The following is a 16660-nucleotide window of genomic DNA, read 5'->3' as shown; positions in this document are numbered from 1 at the left end:
ATCTGTGGGATGCAGGCAGCACACAAAACCACACATCCTCCGGTCCATGGAAAAACTTCTCTCCATGGAACCGGTCTCTGGTGCCCAAAAGGTTGGGGACCTGTGTTTTAGAACATAATCATCCAAGTTATTTTTATTGTTACTTTGCACAGAACAAATACACAGTGATTCAGAGATTTATTTATGCATCAAATTCACTAAATATCCCACCACAATCCCAAGGACTCTAGGTGCCTTATATCATAACTGTTCTGTTCTATGTGAGTCCTTGCTAACTCACAAGGACCCACCCCTCTTTCAACAAGTAGGCTGGAAATGCAGGAAAAACAAAACCCTTTTAATAGTATTTACCGACCTGCAAAATGTCCCAAAGCAAAGGCAGACAGAACTTGATGCAAATGGAGAATTGTCCAAAAGCAAATAGAACATGATTCAAACGGAGAATTGTTCACAGGCAAGGCAATCAGAACATGATCCCATGAAACTTGAGTCCTTTGCAAATGGTTGCCTTCAGCAACCAGCACCGCCCACACCTTCACTTTTTATTATGCAGCCTCAATGCCTTCTCCTCCTCCCTTGGAGCCACCCCATTGTGTTGCTTGTCTGCGTTTGTGAGCGTCTGTGATGTGTTCCAGCTGTGAGTCCTCAAAGTCTGACTAAGCTTCCCAGCATAGCTGGTTCTGAGCCAGAGCACAAGTGGAGGGCCAGGCACTTCATCAGATTGTAAATCCTGGAGCTCATCAGAGCCTTCCTGCAACTCTGATGGCTCTCCAGGCCCCTCCTCCTCCTCCTCTGATTCCCCGGACTCAGCTGCCAGGTCCATTGGCTGGCACGGAATCACAATAACAACAATACAGAAACATAAGATGATTAAAACACCCAAATAATTCATGGCATCAGGGCTGAAAACCTCCATCTTCAACTTTGTCCAGAACGCAGCCCCTTGAATGATTTCCACACTTTTTCACAGTAATAATCAGGCAGCAAATTGGACGACCTCTGATGGCAACATGAAGACTTGGGGAGAGAAGCGTCAGATTGTACACCTCCCTGCTATAATGTAGCTATAGTTAATTATAAAAATGCATTTGTTTGCTCAAGTAATTGCAAAAATGAAAGTATTGCATTTGACACTTACACCAAATAGCATTTTCAAAGTGGTAGACGTTTTTCTCTTGTGACATCATGTTGTCGGATTCAGTGGTGATAACCAATCAGCATTTTGTTCTTTCTTGTTTGTCAGGCAACTGAAACATGAATTTCCTAATGCAGTCATTTTTAGTTCTGATGAGTACTTCATCACAGAAGATGGCACCTATGAGTTTAATCCTGATTGTTTGAGAGATGCACATAAGTGGAATCAGGAAAGAGGCATGTATGACTGATTCTCCTCAATGTTCCTGTTTATCTACTTTATCAATGTGGCCTTTTAAAAGTTGATTAGAACAAAGCATCACATAATAGAATTGAGAACAGAATAATTCTAATTCTAAAATGAAAATTGATATGCTTATTGTTTATAGACTTTCTGATACGGAAGCTAAAAACTACATTGCATTATGATGTTTGGCATGGCTCTGGGAAATTGATTTCCTCTGCCAATTCTATGATAACTTCTAATTGGCCTCTAGGAGGATATTGAAAAATGGGTAGAAGTAAATGAAAAATAACTTGGACCCCTCCCCCTTCCCAAACATTTTGATAAATTGTAGGACAGAAATGGCCATCTGGAAACATGAGCCTAGAACAGATGCAAAAAATATACTAGGGTTTGAAGGGTTACCTGAGTCTAAGATCTGCTTTGACCTTAATTTTTCTCAGTTCATTCCATTTCTACTTTGACTGCCAGTATAATGCAGTTAATCCAGGTACTTTACAGTTAACAATACAAACATCTCCTCCTACATCCTAGGAAACCAATTGTGATCTGTATGGAGTTAAGGAGCTCCTTAGATGTATTTTTGCAGAATCACTGATTTAGATTGCAGTGAAATCTAGATTCCACATGTTGAAGTGAAAAAAGATGCAAAAAGATGTAACATATTATTTTGGTATAAATCCTCTTACCTGATCAAAATTTGTCTAATATATGCCTACCCCAACTACAAAAATACTGCCCATCTCCATGTTATACCCTAAACACAAAGCTTGCCAGAACAGGAATTAACTGATTTCTTATATCATCAATCAGTGTATTTGCTGATTTTAAATATAATGAGCAAGGTTTTCTAGTTCAGATGAATTAGAAATTGCAGATGATGAAAAAGCTTCTGGATTAATTGCAGCAAGCTGAAAAGTGAGGATAATAGGAGCAATGTGAGGATAAAAAATATGAACATAATGCTAGTATTCTTCATTAGTTTATATATAGTTATATAAATATATAGTTTAAATTTAATCACTTCTTGGATGAAGAAAAATGTATAAAGAGTACATTTACTTTTATCATTTTTGTACATGGGAATACATATTTCTATTGCACATGTCTTGTATAGGATATGGAAGCATTACAACCAAGCACATTTAATTTTTTTTAAAGTAACAGTTTAACTGGTCTTTCATCCATAAGAGTTTCCAAGTGAATATACTTGGCATTAAAACTAATATATCATAACAAAATTACAACAGGTAGAAAAATAAAAGTTATTAATCATAGTAAAAAGTCTAATATTAGTGGTGATCAAAGTCGCCCACATTTTAAGTTTCAAAATGTTGTTTAAATTTATTTAATTTATATCCCACTTTTGTTATTTTTATAAACAACTCAAGGTGGTGAACATACCTAATGCCACTTCTTCCTCCTGTTTTCCCTACAACAACCTGGTGAGGCCAATTGGGTTCAGAGAGAGTGGTCCAAGGCTACGCAACGAGTTTTCATCAGTAAGGCAGGACATGAACTCACAGTCTCCTGGGTTTCTAGCCTGGTGCCTTAACCATGAGACCAAATGGACACATAGATGTATTTTAATATAAATCAGAACAGGAAAAAACAGTGCCAATTACATTTCCCTGAAGAGGCCTCATAATTTGAAAATATCACTGCTCAGTGGCAGCACTAGTATAATGGACCCTGGTGACCCTGCTTTGCTATGTGGGTTAAAAGCCAGGTCTGTTGCTAAGAGCCTGGAAGCTGGCTTATTAGATTGGCCTTCCACTTTTGTCTAATATCATAGGGCAACTTTAAGAGGTTGGGAATTTTTGAGTTGCAAATATAGTTCTTGTCCCTGCAGCTCTCAGTAGAGCAGGGGTGTCAAACTGCCGGCCCGCGGGCCGGATGCATCATGATGAAACCACGCCCATCCCATTGCCGGCAATGGGGAAAAAGCTCCGATACGTCGCACGACGTCACGTGACGTCGCGAGTTTGACATGCCTGCAGTAGAGTAACCGGTGAGATTTATTATTATTAATTATGACAGTTGACTTTTATTCTGTTTCTTCTATTAAGAAAGCTTAATTTAGCTTTTCTGTACTACAATATTATATTCAGTTTTAATGTGTTCTTTTCTGTTTTAATCTGAAGATATGTCAAAAAATATGAAATATGCCTCTTGAAAGTCCTTTGCAAATTAAATCTCATACTTATTTGTAATGTAAATAGCCAATACTTCTGTTGCAGTTAAGCCCCCCAAAGAGGTTCTCCTAGCTTAGTGATTTGCAACCGTGGTACAGGCCCTGGAAATCTCAAGTTCTTTTGTTATCTGAAGGATTTAATATAATTATCTAGATAACTAAAAACCTGTACCTTATGTTACAGCACGTAAAGCTATGAAGAATGGGAAATCCCCAGTTATAATTGATAATACCAACATCCACGCTTGGGAAATGAAGCCATATGTGATAATGGTATGGAATATTGTGACCTCTTTGTAATTCTTAATAAGTGTAGGCTTAAAAGAAGCCTCTAACTGTGGTGATGAATTCTTAATTATTCTGTGTAAAGAAGTACTTCTTTTTAACTGTTTAGTGATATTGGTGACTATTAAAAATTAGATGCTGCCTGACACATCAATTAAATAGAATCTTTGCCCTAGTAATAAAAATCACTTATGAATGTGATTCTCAAAAAAAGTCAATCAATCTGCTAATTCCAGTTTCCACTCATTTTTTTAATATAGTTCTGACAGCACCTACAGTATCAACAGGTAACTGTTTCAATATTCCTAGCTCACAATTGTCTGTTTTGAGAGCAATTTACAGATAACTGCATGTCTAACCAGCTTTGCTTCTTTTCTTGAGAAGCAATATTTTTAAGTCCTTGATATAACTCATAGCAATGTTGGATTGCTATTTTGCTATGTTATTTATAATGCATTTATGATGAAAAGTCTTATAAAATTAATGGTGAGTAGTTAGCAAAATCACGAAAAATACTGAAATTTACTGAAAAAAACATTAGAAAAAGTATAAATAATAGTTGTGCTTGAATAAATAATTTTGAGAAATAGAATAATAGGAGATGTGTGTGGATTACAAAACATGTTTTGCTTAAGTTTCCAACAAAAAATCCTGCTTTGCTTGGCAGAACATAATTTGTTGTATTTTAAAAAAATGTTTTAAGTATTCTTGTCATTGAAAACTGTGGGAACTTCCCTTGTTTTTCATCCCAGGAATACAAGGTTAGATGGAATGCTATTCTACAATAATTCACAAAAAATATCCAACCTACAAAAGAATTGGACAGATTATTTTATTATTTAATGTTTTATTCAAAACATTAAAAATAAGTCTCTTAAGAAGTCATGGAAAGAATTATTCATTGTAGTTGTTTTTGATAGATTACCACTCCACTGTTAAGCAAATTAAAGCAAAAAGGTTTTTTTTTTAAGTCAGTCTTCCATTCAGATTGCTTTTTGCAGGACCTCTTGTCGCACTGTCTTTATTATGTTGTTGCAAAAAATGCTGCTGCTTAACTCTTGCATGAAGAGTAACATTGACATGGGAAAAACAACAACAAAAATTTAATAAAATCTGCACATAATTGTATCCTGAAGGTCGACTCAATTCAGTCTCGCTCAGAAACACACACAGAATATCCATATCCATTGAAGTACATTCAAACATACGCCAAAATTCCCACTGTGGCATTCATACTGATCTCTGTATTTACAGCCTAAGCTCCCAGCAACATTGGAAGTTAATCAGCTGTAGTATGCCTTGTCCTGCAGCAGAGTTTGTCATGGGTCTGCAATCCTGAATGATGTGCTTAAGTAACAGTAGATTTGATCTGGCACTCCTAACGTCAGTCCATCCAGTCAAAGCCAATAGCAGTAGATATATGACTAGATTAGCAAATCTGCTGACTTTACTAGCCTGGAAATAAATCCTGATTTATAAGCCAACAAGATCTAGTTTTTATGCTTGGAACAGCTATAATGCATGAGGCAATGCCTCTTAACAACTAACAATTTTTGTGAGATTGCCCATTTCATTTAGAATTTAGTACTCTCAAAATGATTGTTTCATGGATTGTCCTTTCAGGAAATCCTGGGTGAAGGAATTCAACTTGAATTAATCATTCCAAGAAAAAAGAATTAGGAGCCTTTCTGTATGCTCTAGATTCATGCCAAATAAGTCTTTTTAAAAAAGGTAAAGGTTCCCCTGCACATGTGTGCTAGTCGTTTCCGACTCTAGTCTTTTTAGATGCTCGTAAAAGGGTGGGGAGGGTACCATCAGTCCTTTTTGATAGTTAAATTTTGAATAGTGCAGATTAACATGCTTGAGAAGCAAGTACAACCTACTTAGCCAGGTCTGGTGCAGCTGTATGAGCTACTTTCATATAACATGCTGTTTTTAACTTTTATGTAGATTTTGGTGGCTTAGTGTGTGGTATGCAGTTTATTATTCAGTGTATTGGGTTTATTCAGTAATCAGGTTAAATGTGTTGTGCAAGTCAAACCTTTAGTATTTTTTCTCCCTTACAATAGAGAAAAATATGAAAAATACTGCTTAATAGATTAAAACATAATAATATTTTCTAAAATTGTAGCATGGTAACGATTTGTTTTTCTTTAATCAGGCACTTGAAAACAGATACAGAGTTCTATTTCGGGAGCCAGATACGCGTTGGAAGTTCCATGTTCGGGAATTAGCTCGGTACATTTTACAACCAAATTTAGAAAAACCAGACAGATCATTGTAATCATTGATTGATTTGAATACTGATTTAGGCAAGAGCTGGGAGGCTGGTCCTGAGAAACAGCATATAGGAAAGTTGGCTTCTACTAGTCTAGTTGGAGACATCTAAATATTCCTCCTGCTTATGTACCAGAGTAGTGTAGTTTCTTGGATATATTGCAAAAATTGTGACCTTGAATCTATGATTGCTATGTCACTTATATATCATGTGTCAGAAATGGAGTAAGTATCCCATTTAAACATAATTTTCAGTGTTTGAAAATATCTTGTAAATATAGCAATCTACAAATAGCAGATGTTTGTATTTAAAAATAAACCTGCAGCAGTAATTAATAAAACATATAATGAGATTTGAATAGTAAGAAATCTGGGAAAAACTCAATGTTATTTTTGAATTGGTAATTATTTGGCATGATTTCTGATGAAGTATGAGCTTATTAATGTTAATCTCTCTTAGACTCCTAACCATGAGAAAGTTAGGAGCAAAAGCTGCAACTGAGAAAGCATGATTTTTTTTCTTCTGTGTGAAATATCTCACACGAAGCATATCCAGAGCTTTATATTCATAAATTTGGAAGGAACTATTTAGGCCACCGAGGTCAACCCACTGCTCAGGGCAAGAATCTAAATTAAAACATTGCAATCTGAGGATTTCTATCTATTGAAGCAAATTTATTTTATTTTATTTATTTATTTTATTAGATTTATATACCGCCCTTTCCCGAAGGACTCAGGGTGGTTTACAGGGTATTTAAAACAACCAGTACAAAAGTTAAAAACAAATTTAAAAAGATTAAATTATTCCTAAAATTAAAAAAACCCAGTTAAAAATTCTCAGCCTGGGCCGGAGAGCTCAAAGAGCCAGGTATTCAGGTCCCGGCGAAATGTGCGAAGGTCGGGGGCAGTCCTAAGCTCCATGGGCAGCTGGTTCCAGAGGGCAGGCGCACCCACAGAGAAGGCCCTTCCCCTGGGTGTTATCGCCGACAGTCTTTTATCGGCGGCACCCTGAGAAGACCCTCCCTGTGGGAGCGCACTGGACGAAGGGAGCTTGATGCCGGCAGCAGGTGTTCCCTCAGATATCCCGGACCCAAGCCATTCAGGGCTTTATAGGTCATCACCAGCACCTTGAATCTCACCCGGAGGGCAACCGGAAGCCAATGCAGCTCGCAGAGTAGAGGTGTTACATGGGAGTATCGGGAAACCCCCATCACAACTCGCGTGGCCGCATTCTGCACCAGCTGAAGCCTCTGAGTGGTCCTCAAGGGCAGCCCCGTGTAGAGAGCGTTGCAGTAGTCTAGACGGGAGGTCACGAGCGCATGAGTGACTGTGCGTAGGGCATCTCGGTCCAGATAGGGTCGCAACTGGCACACCAGGCGAACCTGGGCAAAAGCCCCCCTGGTCACGGCTCCTATATGATCTTCAAAATTGAGCCGTGAATCCAGGAGGACGCCCAAGTTGCGAGCCCTATCAACGGGGGGTAACACCTCACCCCCCATCGTTAAAGGTGGAATAGACTGGTTAACCCAAGATGCCGATATGCACAGCCACTCAGTCTTGGCAGAATTGAGACGAAGCCTGTTTCTCCCCATCCAGACCTGGACCGCCTCCAGGCAACGGGACATCACGGCAAGGGTATCGCTGGGTTGGTTTGGTGTGGAGAAAAACAGTTGGGTATCATCAGCGTACTGATGATACCCCACCCCGAAACCACGAATGATCTCACCCAGCGGCTTCATGTAGATGTTGAACAGGAGGGGAGAGAACCGACCCCTGAGGAACTCCACAAATGAGAGGCCTTGAGGCGGATCTCTGCCCTCCAGTCAACACCGACTGCGAGCAACCCAGGAGATAGGAGGAGAACCACCGTAAAACGGTGCCTCCCACTCCCAACCCCCTGAGACGCCGCAGAAGGATACCATGGTCGATGGTATCAAAAGCCGCTGAGAGATCTAATAGGACTAGGACAGAGGAGCAACCCGTCCCGAGCCCGCCAGAGATCATTCACCAGCGTGACCAATGCCGTCTCCTTGCTGTGCCCGGGCCTGAAACCCGATTGGTACGGGTCAAGATAATCAGTTTCCTCCAGGAACAGAGGAAGCTGATGTGCCACCACACTCTCAACAACCTTCGCCAGAAAGTGAAGGTTGGAGACTGGACGATAGTTATTTAAAACAGCTGGGTCCAGGACAGGCTTTTTGAGACACCCTCCTTCAAAGAAGCAGTTATTACTGCCTGGAACCAGCCTCGTGTCCCCTCCCGAGCCGCATAAACCAGCCAGGAGGGGCACGGATCCAATAAACAGGTGGTGCTCGGCCTTCCCATGATCCTGTACACATCATCAGGGGAAACAGGATCGAACTCAGTCCAGATAACATGCTCAAGACCGTCTGATTCCTCCACATCAGACTCCGCCCAGTCAGAGTCCAAGCCGGCCTGGATCTGAGCGATTTTGTCCATCAGATGATGACTAAACTCCTCAGCCTGTCCCTGTTAGGGATCCTCCCTCACCTCCTGGTTAAGAAGGGAGCGAGTCACCCTAAACAGGGCGGCCTGTTAGCCCTCGCCGTCCTCATCGCAGCAAGATAAGACCTTATAAAGGTTCTTAGCTGCAATTGGTCAGATTCGGAATGGCTGGACCTCCAACCGCTCTCTAGACCCCGTTTCCGACGCTTCATCTCCCGGAGCTCCGCAGAAAACCATGGAGACCAACGGGATCTGTGCCGGGTCAAATCACATCACTTCCCTTGGTTCCACTGCTGAACCAATTTTACTACCTAGAATTTTTGCCCAAGATTCATCTGGAATTGCCTTTGTATAATTTAAACCCATTATTTATCTTTTATCCTATAAAATGATTGAGAATGGGTCTATTTTTCTCTAGTATGTTTTTAATTTGGGGTTGTTTCCTATAGCTAATTATCACTTGATGTGTTCATGTTTTTCTTCTTAAAATAACAAAAATGTTAAAGTTCATACAGATAATCAGATAACTCTCTTCCTTTCTTTAGTAGATCAATTTTGATTCTGCTTGTACTGAACGTATTAAATTGCTTAGGGGCTTGATGTAACAACTAGTTCTTTTCTTTCACTCTAGTCAGCATTCCATTCTTACTAAAAATACAATTGAGTTTTTAATTTGCAGCCTTTTTCTTTCTTCTGTGATTCTGGGGAGTCCTCTGCTGAAAAGCACCCTGTTCTCTTGCTTCTCAATGGTCAGTTTGATCACATAGGTGTTGGATACAGTTGTATTCAACATTAGAGGGAGTGATTCTATTGATCTCTTAATCAGCATATAATCATATAATCTCAACCATACCCATATACACATTTAATGGACTAACTCCTTTGACTGTACATACAGGAAATTTGCCTTCTGAATCTATGTATGAGGTTCTATTTTTTTGAAAACCACGTACAAGGAAAATTGTAATGCATGGATCGGGGCAATTAATATTCTCATGTTTTCCTTGACGTATTTTTATTTTATAGACGTAATCGTCATGGTGTTCCATTTGAGAAAATACAATGGATGAAAGACGAATATGAGCATGATGTTACTTTCCATACAGTGCTTCATTCTGAAGAACCAGCCAGATACTGCAATTCTGGACGTTATTCTCGTCTGAATTCAGCGTTTTCCAACAACAGAATGAATAGGTCATGAAACTGAAGGATTTTAATAGAAGACTTAGTGGGATTTTATAGATTCTATCAATTAGTATATTGTTTTAGATTCCTAGTAATTTTCTATTTTTCTACTGAACTAAATAGGTCTTAACCCATTTAAGCTTGATGTTCCAGAATTCTTGAAGATTTTTAAGAAAATTATAGAAGAAATAATTTAAATATGAACCATAATCTGTTGTTTTTTTCACATTTTTAGTTTATTTTCTGCAATTGTTTTAAAACTAGGCATTATATTCACCCAAAAAATTAGAGGGTGGCACCTATTTAGGTCTACACATGTCAGCCAAATACCATGTTGACTGTTGGCATTAAAATGCTAACTATGATATATGATATTTTCCAAATCCTCATACACTATCGAGCAATTCTGTGGTAGCAGCAGCCATAAATGTGCTGTATTTCTCACTAAGGCCAAAAATAGGACTCCAGTCAAATAGCAGAAACGTTTTCTATTTGCGCTTTACCAGTGTCCAAGTCTGACTGTGTTCAGTTTACCAGAAGGCTGAACCTTCAAGAGAACCAGAACCAAACATTTTATGAATGGGTGCGATTGAAGCTTTTGAGCTGCAGGATAAGGAAACTGTGAAGCCCAAACCGCCACCAATTTGTGAAATCCCCAGAAGTAGTACAGGTAAATTGTAATAGTTGTTAAGTAGTATATGCCGTAAGATCTTGTTTCTTAAGTCCTATAGATTGTCTTTCAGATTCTGTTTTTAAAATGTGTATCCATGGTATGTAGCTTCTTTTACTTTTCTGCTTTTTGATTTTCCCTTTAAAAAATCCTATTCAGTGCACTTTATTGTTCAAAGAGATGAGGTGCTTCATTAGACCTCTAATTTTGAATTCCTGGTTCTGATGGATTTTATATATCTGGTAGTAATTTGCTAAAAAAAAACCAGAGCAAAAGCACAACCTCAGTTGATTGTTATTCTACAGAAATGATAATTTTGTAGACTTTGGTCTTTGTGAAACCAAAACATGCATTTCAAATTTCCTATTAAGTAATAACTACTTTAGATGTGAGTCAGAAACCAGCATAAATGTTAAAAACTAAATAGTGGCTAAAACCAAAATATTGAAATTATTACCGCTGCTATCGATTGAAAGAATAATTTTTTTCTCCTTTTTAAAAACTTTTTCACTTTATAGCATAAACTGGATTCTTTTTCTCTTGATCTGGTTTCTATTAATTCTTTAAAAATTAGCCAGAACATTCTATTATTTTTTAAACGTTCATTATACTTTAGGGAGACTTCTACCAACAGGTTCCAATTTTAGGCACCCAAGCACAATGAAATTTGTAAAGCATATCAAACAAGTAAGATGATATAATTAAATATGATAGGGATTCAGCATATCATTTTGCAATGCATTTAACTTTTATCATGGATATTATGTTTTATTATGAAATTTTGGCTATTTTATGCAAACACATATACAGATAATGATCATTGTATTCATACTTGGAAACTGCTTACTGTAATAGTTTTGTACTACTTTATAAAGATAGTTTAGTGTTCAGGGACATATTTGTCATTAGGCTTTAGAGATCACTGCAGTAATAATGTATCTTTTTGCAGAACTCAGTTCCTTGCAACAAAAAAATTATTTGTATTTATTTCCCCAGTGTTAGTGGAAGGATCCCTGAAAATATTTCTGAAATAAGTTATAGATCAGGTGATATCATTCTCATTTGTAAATATTAAAAGATTAGGGATCATTTTCTTTTTTCCCCTTCTTTAGGGAAGAGGATAATTTGATGCTATTTTAATAGTCAAATTGATAAAACAATAAAGTCCGGTTGTTCAATTTTGGGCATTAGTCCCTTTGACAATCTCTGATACATATAACACTGTTTAGAATAACTGTTTATAGAGCATCTTTATAAATGAAAGAAAAACAAGAAAAATCAATTTCTGCAACCTTTTTATCTATTTTTGTGTTAAGCCATTTGTGCAAAAGCTAACTTTGACATAAGATGCATTGAATATTTGGAAAACTTTAAATTTGAGATAAAAATTTGAAACTAATAACGTCTGATCCAGAAATGTACCTGTGGTTTATATGTCAAGAATCTGCAACAGTTGTTCTTATTGAAATGTCTTAAAATGCTTGTTTTGAGCTAAAATGTGTAATAAACGTTGAGTTTTAAAAGGTAATTCACATATTAAATACAAACCACATTAACAGTGACATTATTTTCTTTGCCTCTGTAACATTTCCTTTGCCATAATGAACTGTTTTGTTTTCTTTTGTAGGAATTAATTTTCCTTGGTATTACCCTGATGCATATGTGTGTGTTTTTTTATTAGCAGGCTGGACAGAGTGATCAGCTTATTTGCAGCATCATGTACTGGATATCACATGTATAGTTTTACCCACTCCTTGCTCTTCTGAAAAATTACTTAAGAGGGCTTGGGTATTTATCATTGCAAGTTCCTCATCAGCAACAAAATTGCTTTCAGGAGCAAAATCAGTCCTATTTAACTTTACCGGTGGATATTTGTGGTTCTTACTTTCAGTTTTTTTAACTGATGTTTTGGTCTGGGTACAGGTGCTTCGAGGGGGCTGAAATGCTTTTTTTAGAGATGGTGAAATAAATGCACAGATTGGTTTCACAGGTGGAGGGGAAGGTACTCGACTGAGCAGGTCCATTGCCTTTCGTTTCTTATAGTTCTTTGGAGTTTCTTGAAGATCTAGTGTCACTTTTGCAGATCCAAGAGAAAAGGATGGTTTTATGTCTGACTTTCCAATGGTCAGAGGACTTTGATGTCTTAGTTCACTGTTGGGAATTGTAATCTTAAAAAGACAACAACAAATTATAAGCTACTTTTACTCACTAAAAACATTTGAACTAAATAATATGCCTTTCTCTTTAGATATGTATGCTTTTAAAATAACTCCCTTCAAAGCAATATTTGTCTCTACCAAATATTTAAATGAGTATAAGACAATAGTCCTGGTCTATATGCCCTGGAAATGTGTTTTAAACTCCTAGAATTTTCAGCAGTGACTATGTAGGATTATGAAATGCCTTAAAACATTTTAATTGCAATTCTTGATAGGAAGTCCAATTAACATAGAATAATTTACTTTTGAACACCATTTATAAAATTGTTCTTTTGATAAACTTACTGCTTGTTTGTTTCCTGCATCAGATTTCCAGGGAGGATCCAAGCCACATTCTTTGGATAAATTGGGTAATTGCAAGGGATCTGATTTTAGCAAATTCATGATTTTGTATTCTGCATCTTTGCTAAAGCACCCATCGTTCTATAACACAAAAACAATATTTTTCTATTATAATAACTATATTCTGGTAAAGTGTGGATAATATATTTAATTATTATTTAAGTCTATATGGTTATCCAATTGACATACAACTCTGGGGAGAGAACAACCTAAAAACAAAACAACAAAAAATGAAATAACACATATTTCAGGTGTTGTATCAATACATGTTTTATGAAATTATTTGAAGTATGCAACTAATACCTTATTTTTGAATGTCAGGAGTTACAGAACACATGTTTTTTAAATAATGAAATATAATCATCAATAATGGCAATTGGGACTAGAATTTCTGTTGCTAAATGCCGTGACTTTAGACCACCTCAGCATGTGACCTCATTGCTTAGTGACACAGTTTTCAGCACTTAGAATTGCTGTTATTAAATCGTCATGGCCTTTTAAGTGAGGACCTCACACGATCACTATTTGCGAACTCCTGATGACTTTCCCATCATTTGTACTCGTGAAAAACTGACAAGAAGGTTGCAATTGGTGATCAGCTGACTGGGACACTGCAACACTGATATTGTGAGCTGGGCATCAAGCACCTAGATGTGACCTGCAGGCAAACTACAACCAACAAATACAAGGATCAGTCATAACTACCACTTGTTCAGCACTGTCATAAGTTTAAACAGTTGCTGAACAAGTGGTTGTTAAATGAAAACTTATCTGTAGGACTGTGCAGCATTTAGATTCATTTCCACAAGGGGTTTTTGGGAATGAGGAAGGTTGTAGAAAAGAAAAGAAAAAATGATGTGGACATTTATTGAATCAATTGTGGAATACAGTTTTAATCTGCATCACAAAAAAATAATGTGTGCACTGTATGCACTGAATGTAAACTGCTCTTTAGAAATAAGTAACTTTACCTCAATGGTATTTTTAAATTCTTTAAATATTTCTTGGAGATGGTTTTCCTTTGGGTTTGAAGAAAATGCAGAAAGCTCTCCAGCAAAAAGGGTGGGAATATCTGATTTAAATTCAGGTCGCCACTGAAGATTGGTTGCAGAGATGAATGCAGATGGAATGATTATATCTTCAATAGCAAGCTGCTTGAGATCTGTACAAATCTGGATTGCTATTATATTATGATGTTCATCTGACAAATACACCAATGTAGAAAAACCTATGTAAAAAATGAAACATATAACTTATTGGATTTAACATTATATTTTTCATGTTGGCCATCTTGGAAGTTCAAAATAAAAAAATCCTCTACTCCCAGCTACCACTGCGCAGCAGGAATGCAAAGGAAAAAAGAGTAATCAACAGGTCCTTTGATGCCAACTCTTCCCCTATACTGCATTCTGCCATTACCACCTAATAATCCTACTGACCTGCCCTTTAACTCAGCTGTTCGTTAAGGCTCACCTTGTTTGTTTACAAATGGACTGAAGAAGCAAATTGTTTCTGCCAAACCCATCAAATTAGTATTTTTTTAATTTCTACAAAATGGAAAACTCAATACCACAATTCCCACTAAAGAAAAGCAAATGCAATTCAAACAAAAACAATTGTGAAAATCAATACAATAACATCATACATTTAAAAAGTAACTCCATTCTTTTTTTTAAATGCATAATCCTACTGTGCTTAAATTTTCAGACATTATGAAACCCAATTTAAAGAAAGTAAACACAGGTCCATGGAATATCAGAAGCTTGGTATAGTGAAAGGGATACACCATTAAAATATTAGGATTTGTAGATGGATATCCTTGGTTTATATTGATGCAGGTCCATGATCATGTTAAAAATTTAACGGATTGGTTTATATGGTTTCTTTATGATTTCTGTTTTTAACTAGATCTAGAGTTTTAATTTGCAATAAATATATATTGCAATTAATTTAAAACTTTAAAAGCCCAGTGATTTTTCACCATATATTACATAAACAAATTGAGTTAGAATGTATCCATTCTACCCAGGTCATGAGGTGAGTTATTTTATCACTTATGTAAAACTTCAAAGAATTTTTTATAACTTCTACATTTCAGTTTGGGAGGAAAAAATGATTTTAAAGATACCAATTTGGAACTTATATATAATTACTTATATATGTAATAAGTGTGATTACAATATGTAACATACCTGCTCTTTTTGTCATGCAAACTATATATCCCACCAAATCGACTTCAGAACAAGCTGGTCGGAAGGAGGGCTCCAGTAGTTTACCATATACCAGACATTCTCTTGGTCTGTAAACTTGTAATAGACTTTCTTGAGAAACCTAATAACATTATGGATAATAATATTATGAAAATTACATAAAACATGTAACTTAAGTAGCTCACTTTAAGTCTTACTTAAAGAACACTTACTGGCAGTTGTAGATACTGGGTTTTCTTGGTAGCTGTTAACTGTATATTGTTGGTTTTCAACTTGCCTTTCGAGTGAGATGCAGATAAATATAAAATTCTATATCGGCCTCCTTCCTTTAAGAGGTCACAAACATCTGAGGATGGACGCCAGATGTTCAGTATAACTTCTAAGATTAGAATTAAAAATACAGATTGTATTTCGACAACAATATGGTGCATCTTTTTAAAAATTATCCTTGCTGGTCATTGTCCATACAGGTAGTCCGTAACTTAAAACCATTTGTTTAGCAACCATTATGCTGGTTATGATGGCACTGAAAAATGACTTGCCTAACTATTAGTGTCTTCATGATTATGTGGTCAAAATCTGAGTAATTGACAACTGGCATTTATTTATGACAGCTGAAGCATCCCAGAGTCACACAATCTCCATTTGTAACTTTCTTAGCTGGCTTCCGACAAGCAAAGTCATTGGGAAAAGCCAGATTTGTTCAATGACCATATGATTCATTAAAAAAAACTGTGGCAAAAAGGTCATAAAATCAAGTACGTCTTGTGTAGTAATGGAAGTTCTGGTCCCAATTGAGGTCGTAAGTTGAGGTCTACTTGTATTTCATTGTTAAACAAAAACTACACATATCGATTCATATCTATGCTACAGAAGAACATTTACTTTTAGAAATGTTACTGTTTGAATAGTCTACAATTAATGCATCAACGGATGGCATACAGTGAATTCAAATAGGTTATATGAATAAAGCATTGCTTAGATACTATATTACATATATTTAAGGAATCCCTTTCAGAGTGGATTAGGATTGTATTTACCTTTTGAGTTTTCTTTTGTCCCATAATCTACAATTTGTAGTTTGATTATGGTGGATACATCCCTTCTGCAGGGGCTGTTTTTCTCTTGCTCAGCAGATTCCACAGCTTTCCTGAATTCTGCTTCTATCTGGGCTTGCCTTTTATCATTGACCATCTGTCTGTGACTATTCAAGGCTTTTAATTGCTCTTCACTGAAAAAACCCTGCAATAAACAGTGGTAAATCTGAAACAGCTACATATATCTTAACAAAAAGAAAAAAATCTCATTTATATTATAATATGGAATATTAAATACATGAATGTGTTTGGCTATCAAATGTAATTTTTTTCCAGTTTAATCATTGACATGTCTGTTTAGATATAGGTAGAATCAGAATCAAAAACAACTATTTGC

General features: G+C 36.6%; 2 protein-coding genes across 3 annotated transcripts in view; one reads left to right on the top strand and one right to left on the bottom strand.

Moving 5' to 3' along the window:
- Positions 1–16660, top strand: part of N4BP2L1 (NEDD4 binding protein 2 like 1) — a 33836-nt gene that overhangs the window by 4062 nt on the left and 13114 nt on the right. Inside the window, exons 2-5 of one of the 2 annotated variants that reach the window (XM_083362439.1) lie at positions 1244–1371; positions 3757–3845; positions 6019–6095; positions 9627–9989. In XM_083362439.1, the coding sequence (XP_083218565.1) occupies positions 1244–1371; positions 3757–3845; positions 6019–6095; positions 9627–9801 (469 nt within the window). In that variant the 3' untranslated portion in view covers positions 9802–9989. Of the gene's footprint in view, positions 1–1243; positions 1372–3756; positions 3846–6018; positions 6096–9626; positions 10456–12982; positions 13025–16660 lie in introns of those variants that run through there. The other variant, XR_014492503.1, reaches the window with a different exon arrangement.
- Positions 10452–16660, bottom strand: part of BRCA2 (BRCA2 DNA repair associated) — a gene marked incomplete at its 5' end in the record, with an annotated part of 41237 nt that continues 35028 nt past the window's right edge. Inside the window, 6 exons of the mRNA XM_083362430.1 lie at positions 10452–12623; positions 12960–13097; positions 13988–14244; positions 15209–15347; positions 15439–15605; positions 16267–16468. Coding sequence (XP_083218556.1) covers positions 12171–12623; positions 12960–13097; positions 13988–14244; positions 15209–15347; positions 15439–15605; positions 16267–16468 — 1356 coding nt within the window. The 3' untranslated portion in view covers positions 10452–12170. The remainder of the gene's footprint in view (positions 12624–12959; positions 13098–13987; positions 14245–15208; positions 15348–15438; positions 15606–16266; positions 16469–16660) is intronic.

The sequence above is a fragment of the Vipera ursinii genome (genome assembly GCF_947247035.1).
Source record: "Vipera ursinii genome assembly, chromosome: 4".
NCBI classification, from domain to species: Eukaryota; Metazoa; Chordata; class Lepidosauria; order Squamata; family Viperidae; genus Vipera; species Vipera ursinii.
This window is presented reverse-complemented; position numbering and strand designations above follow the sequence as displayed.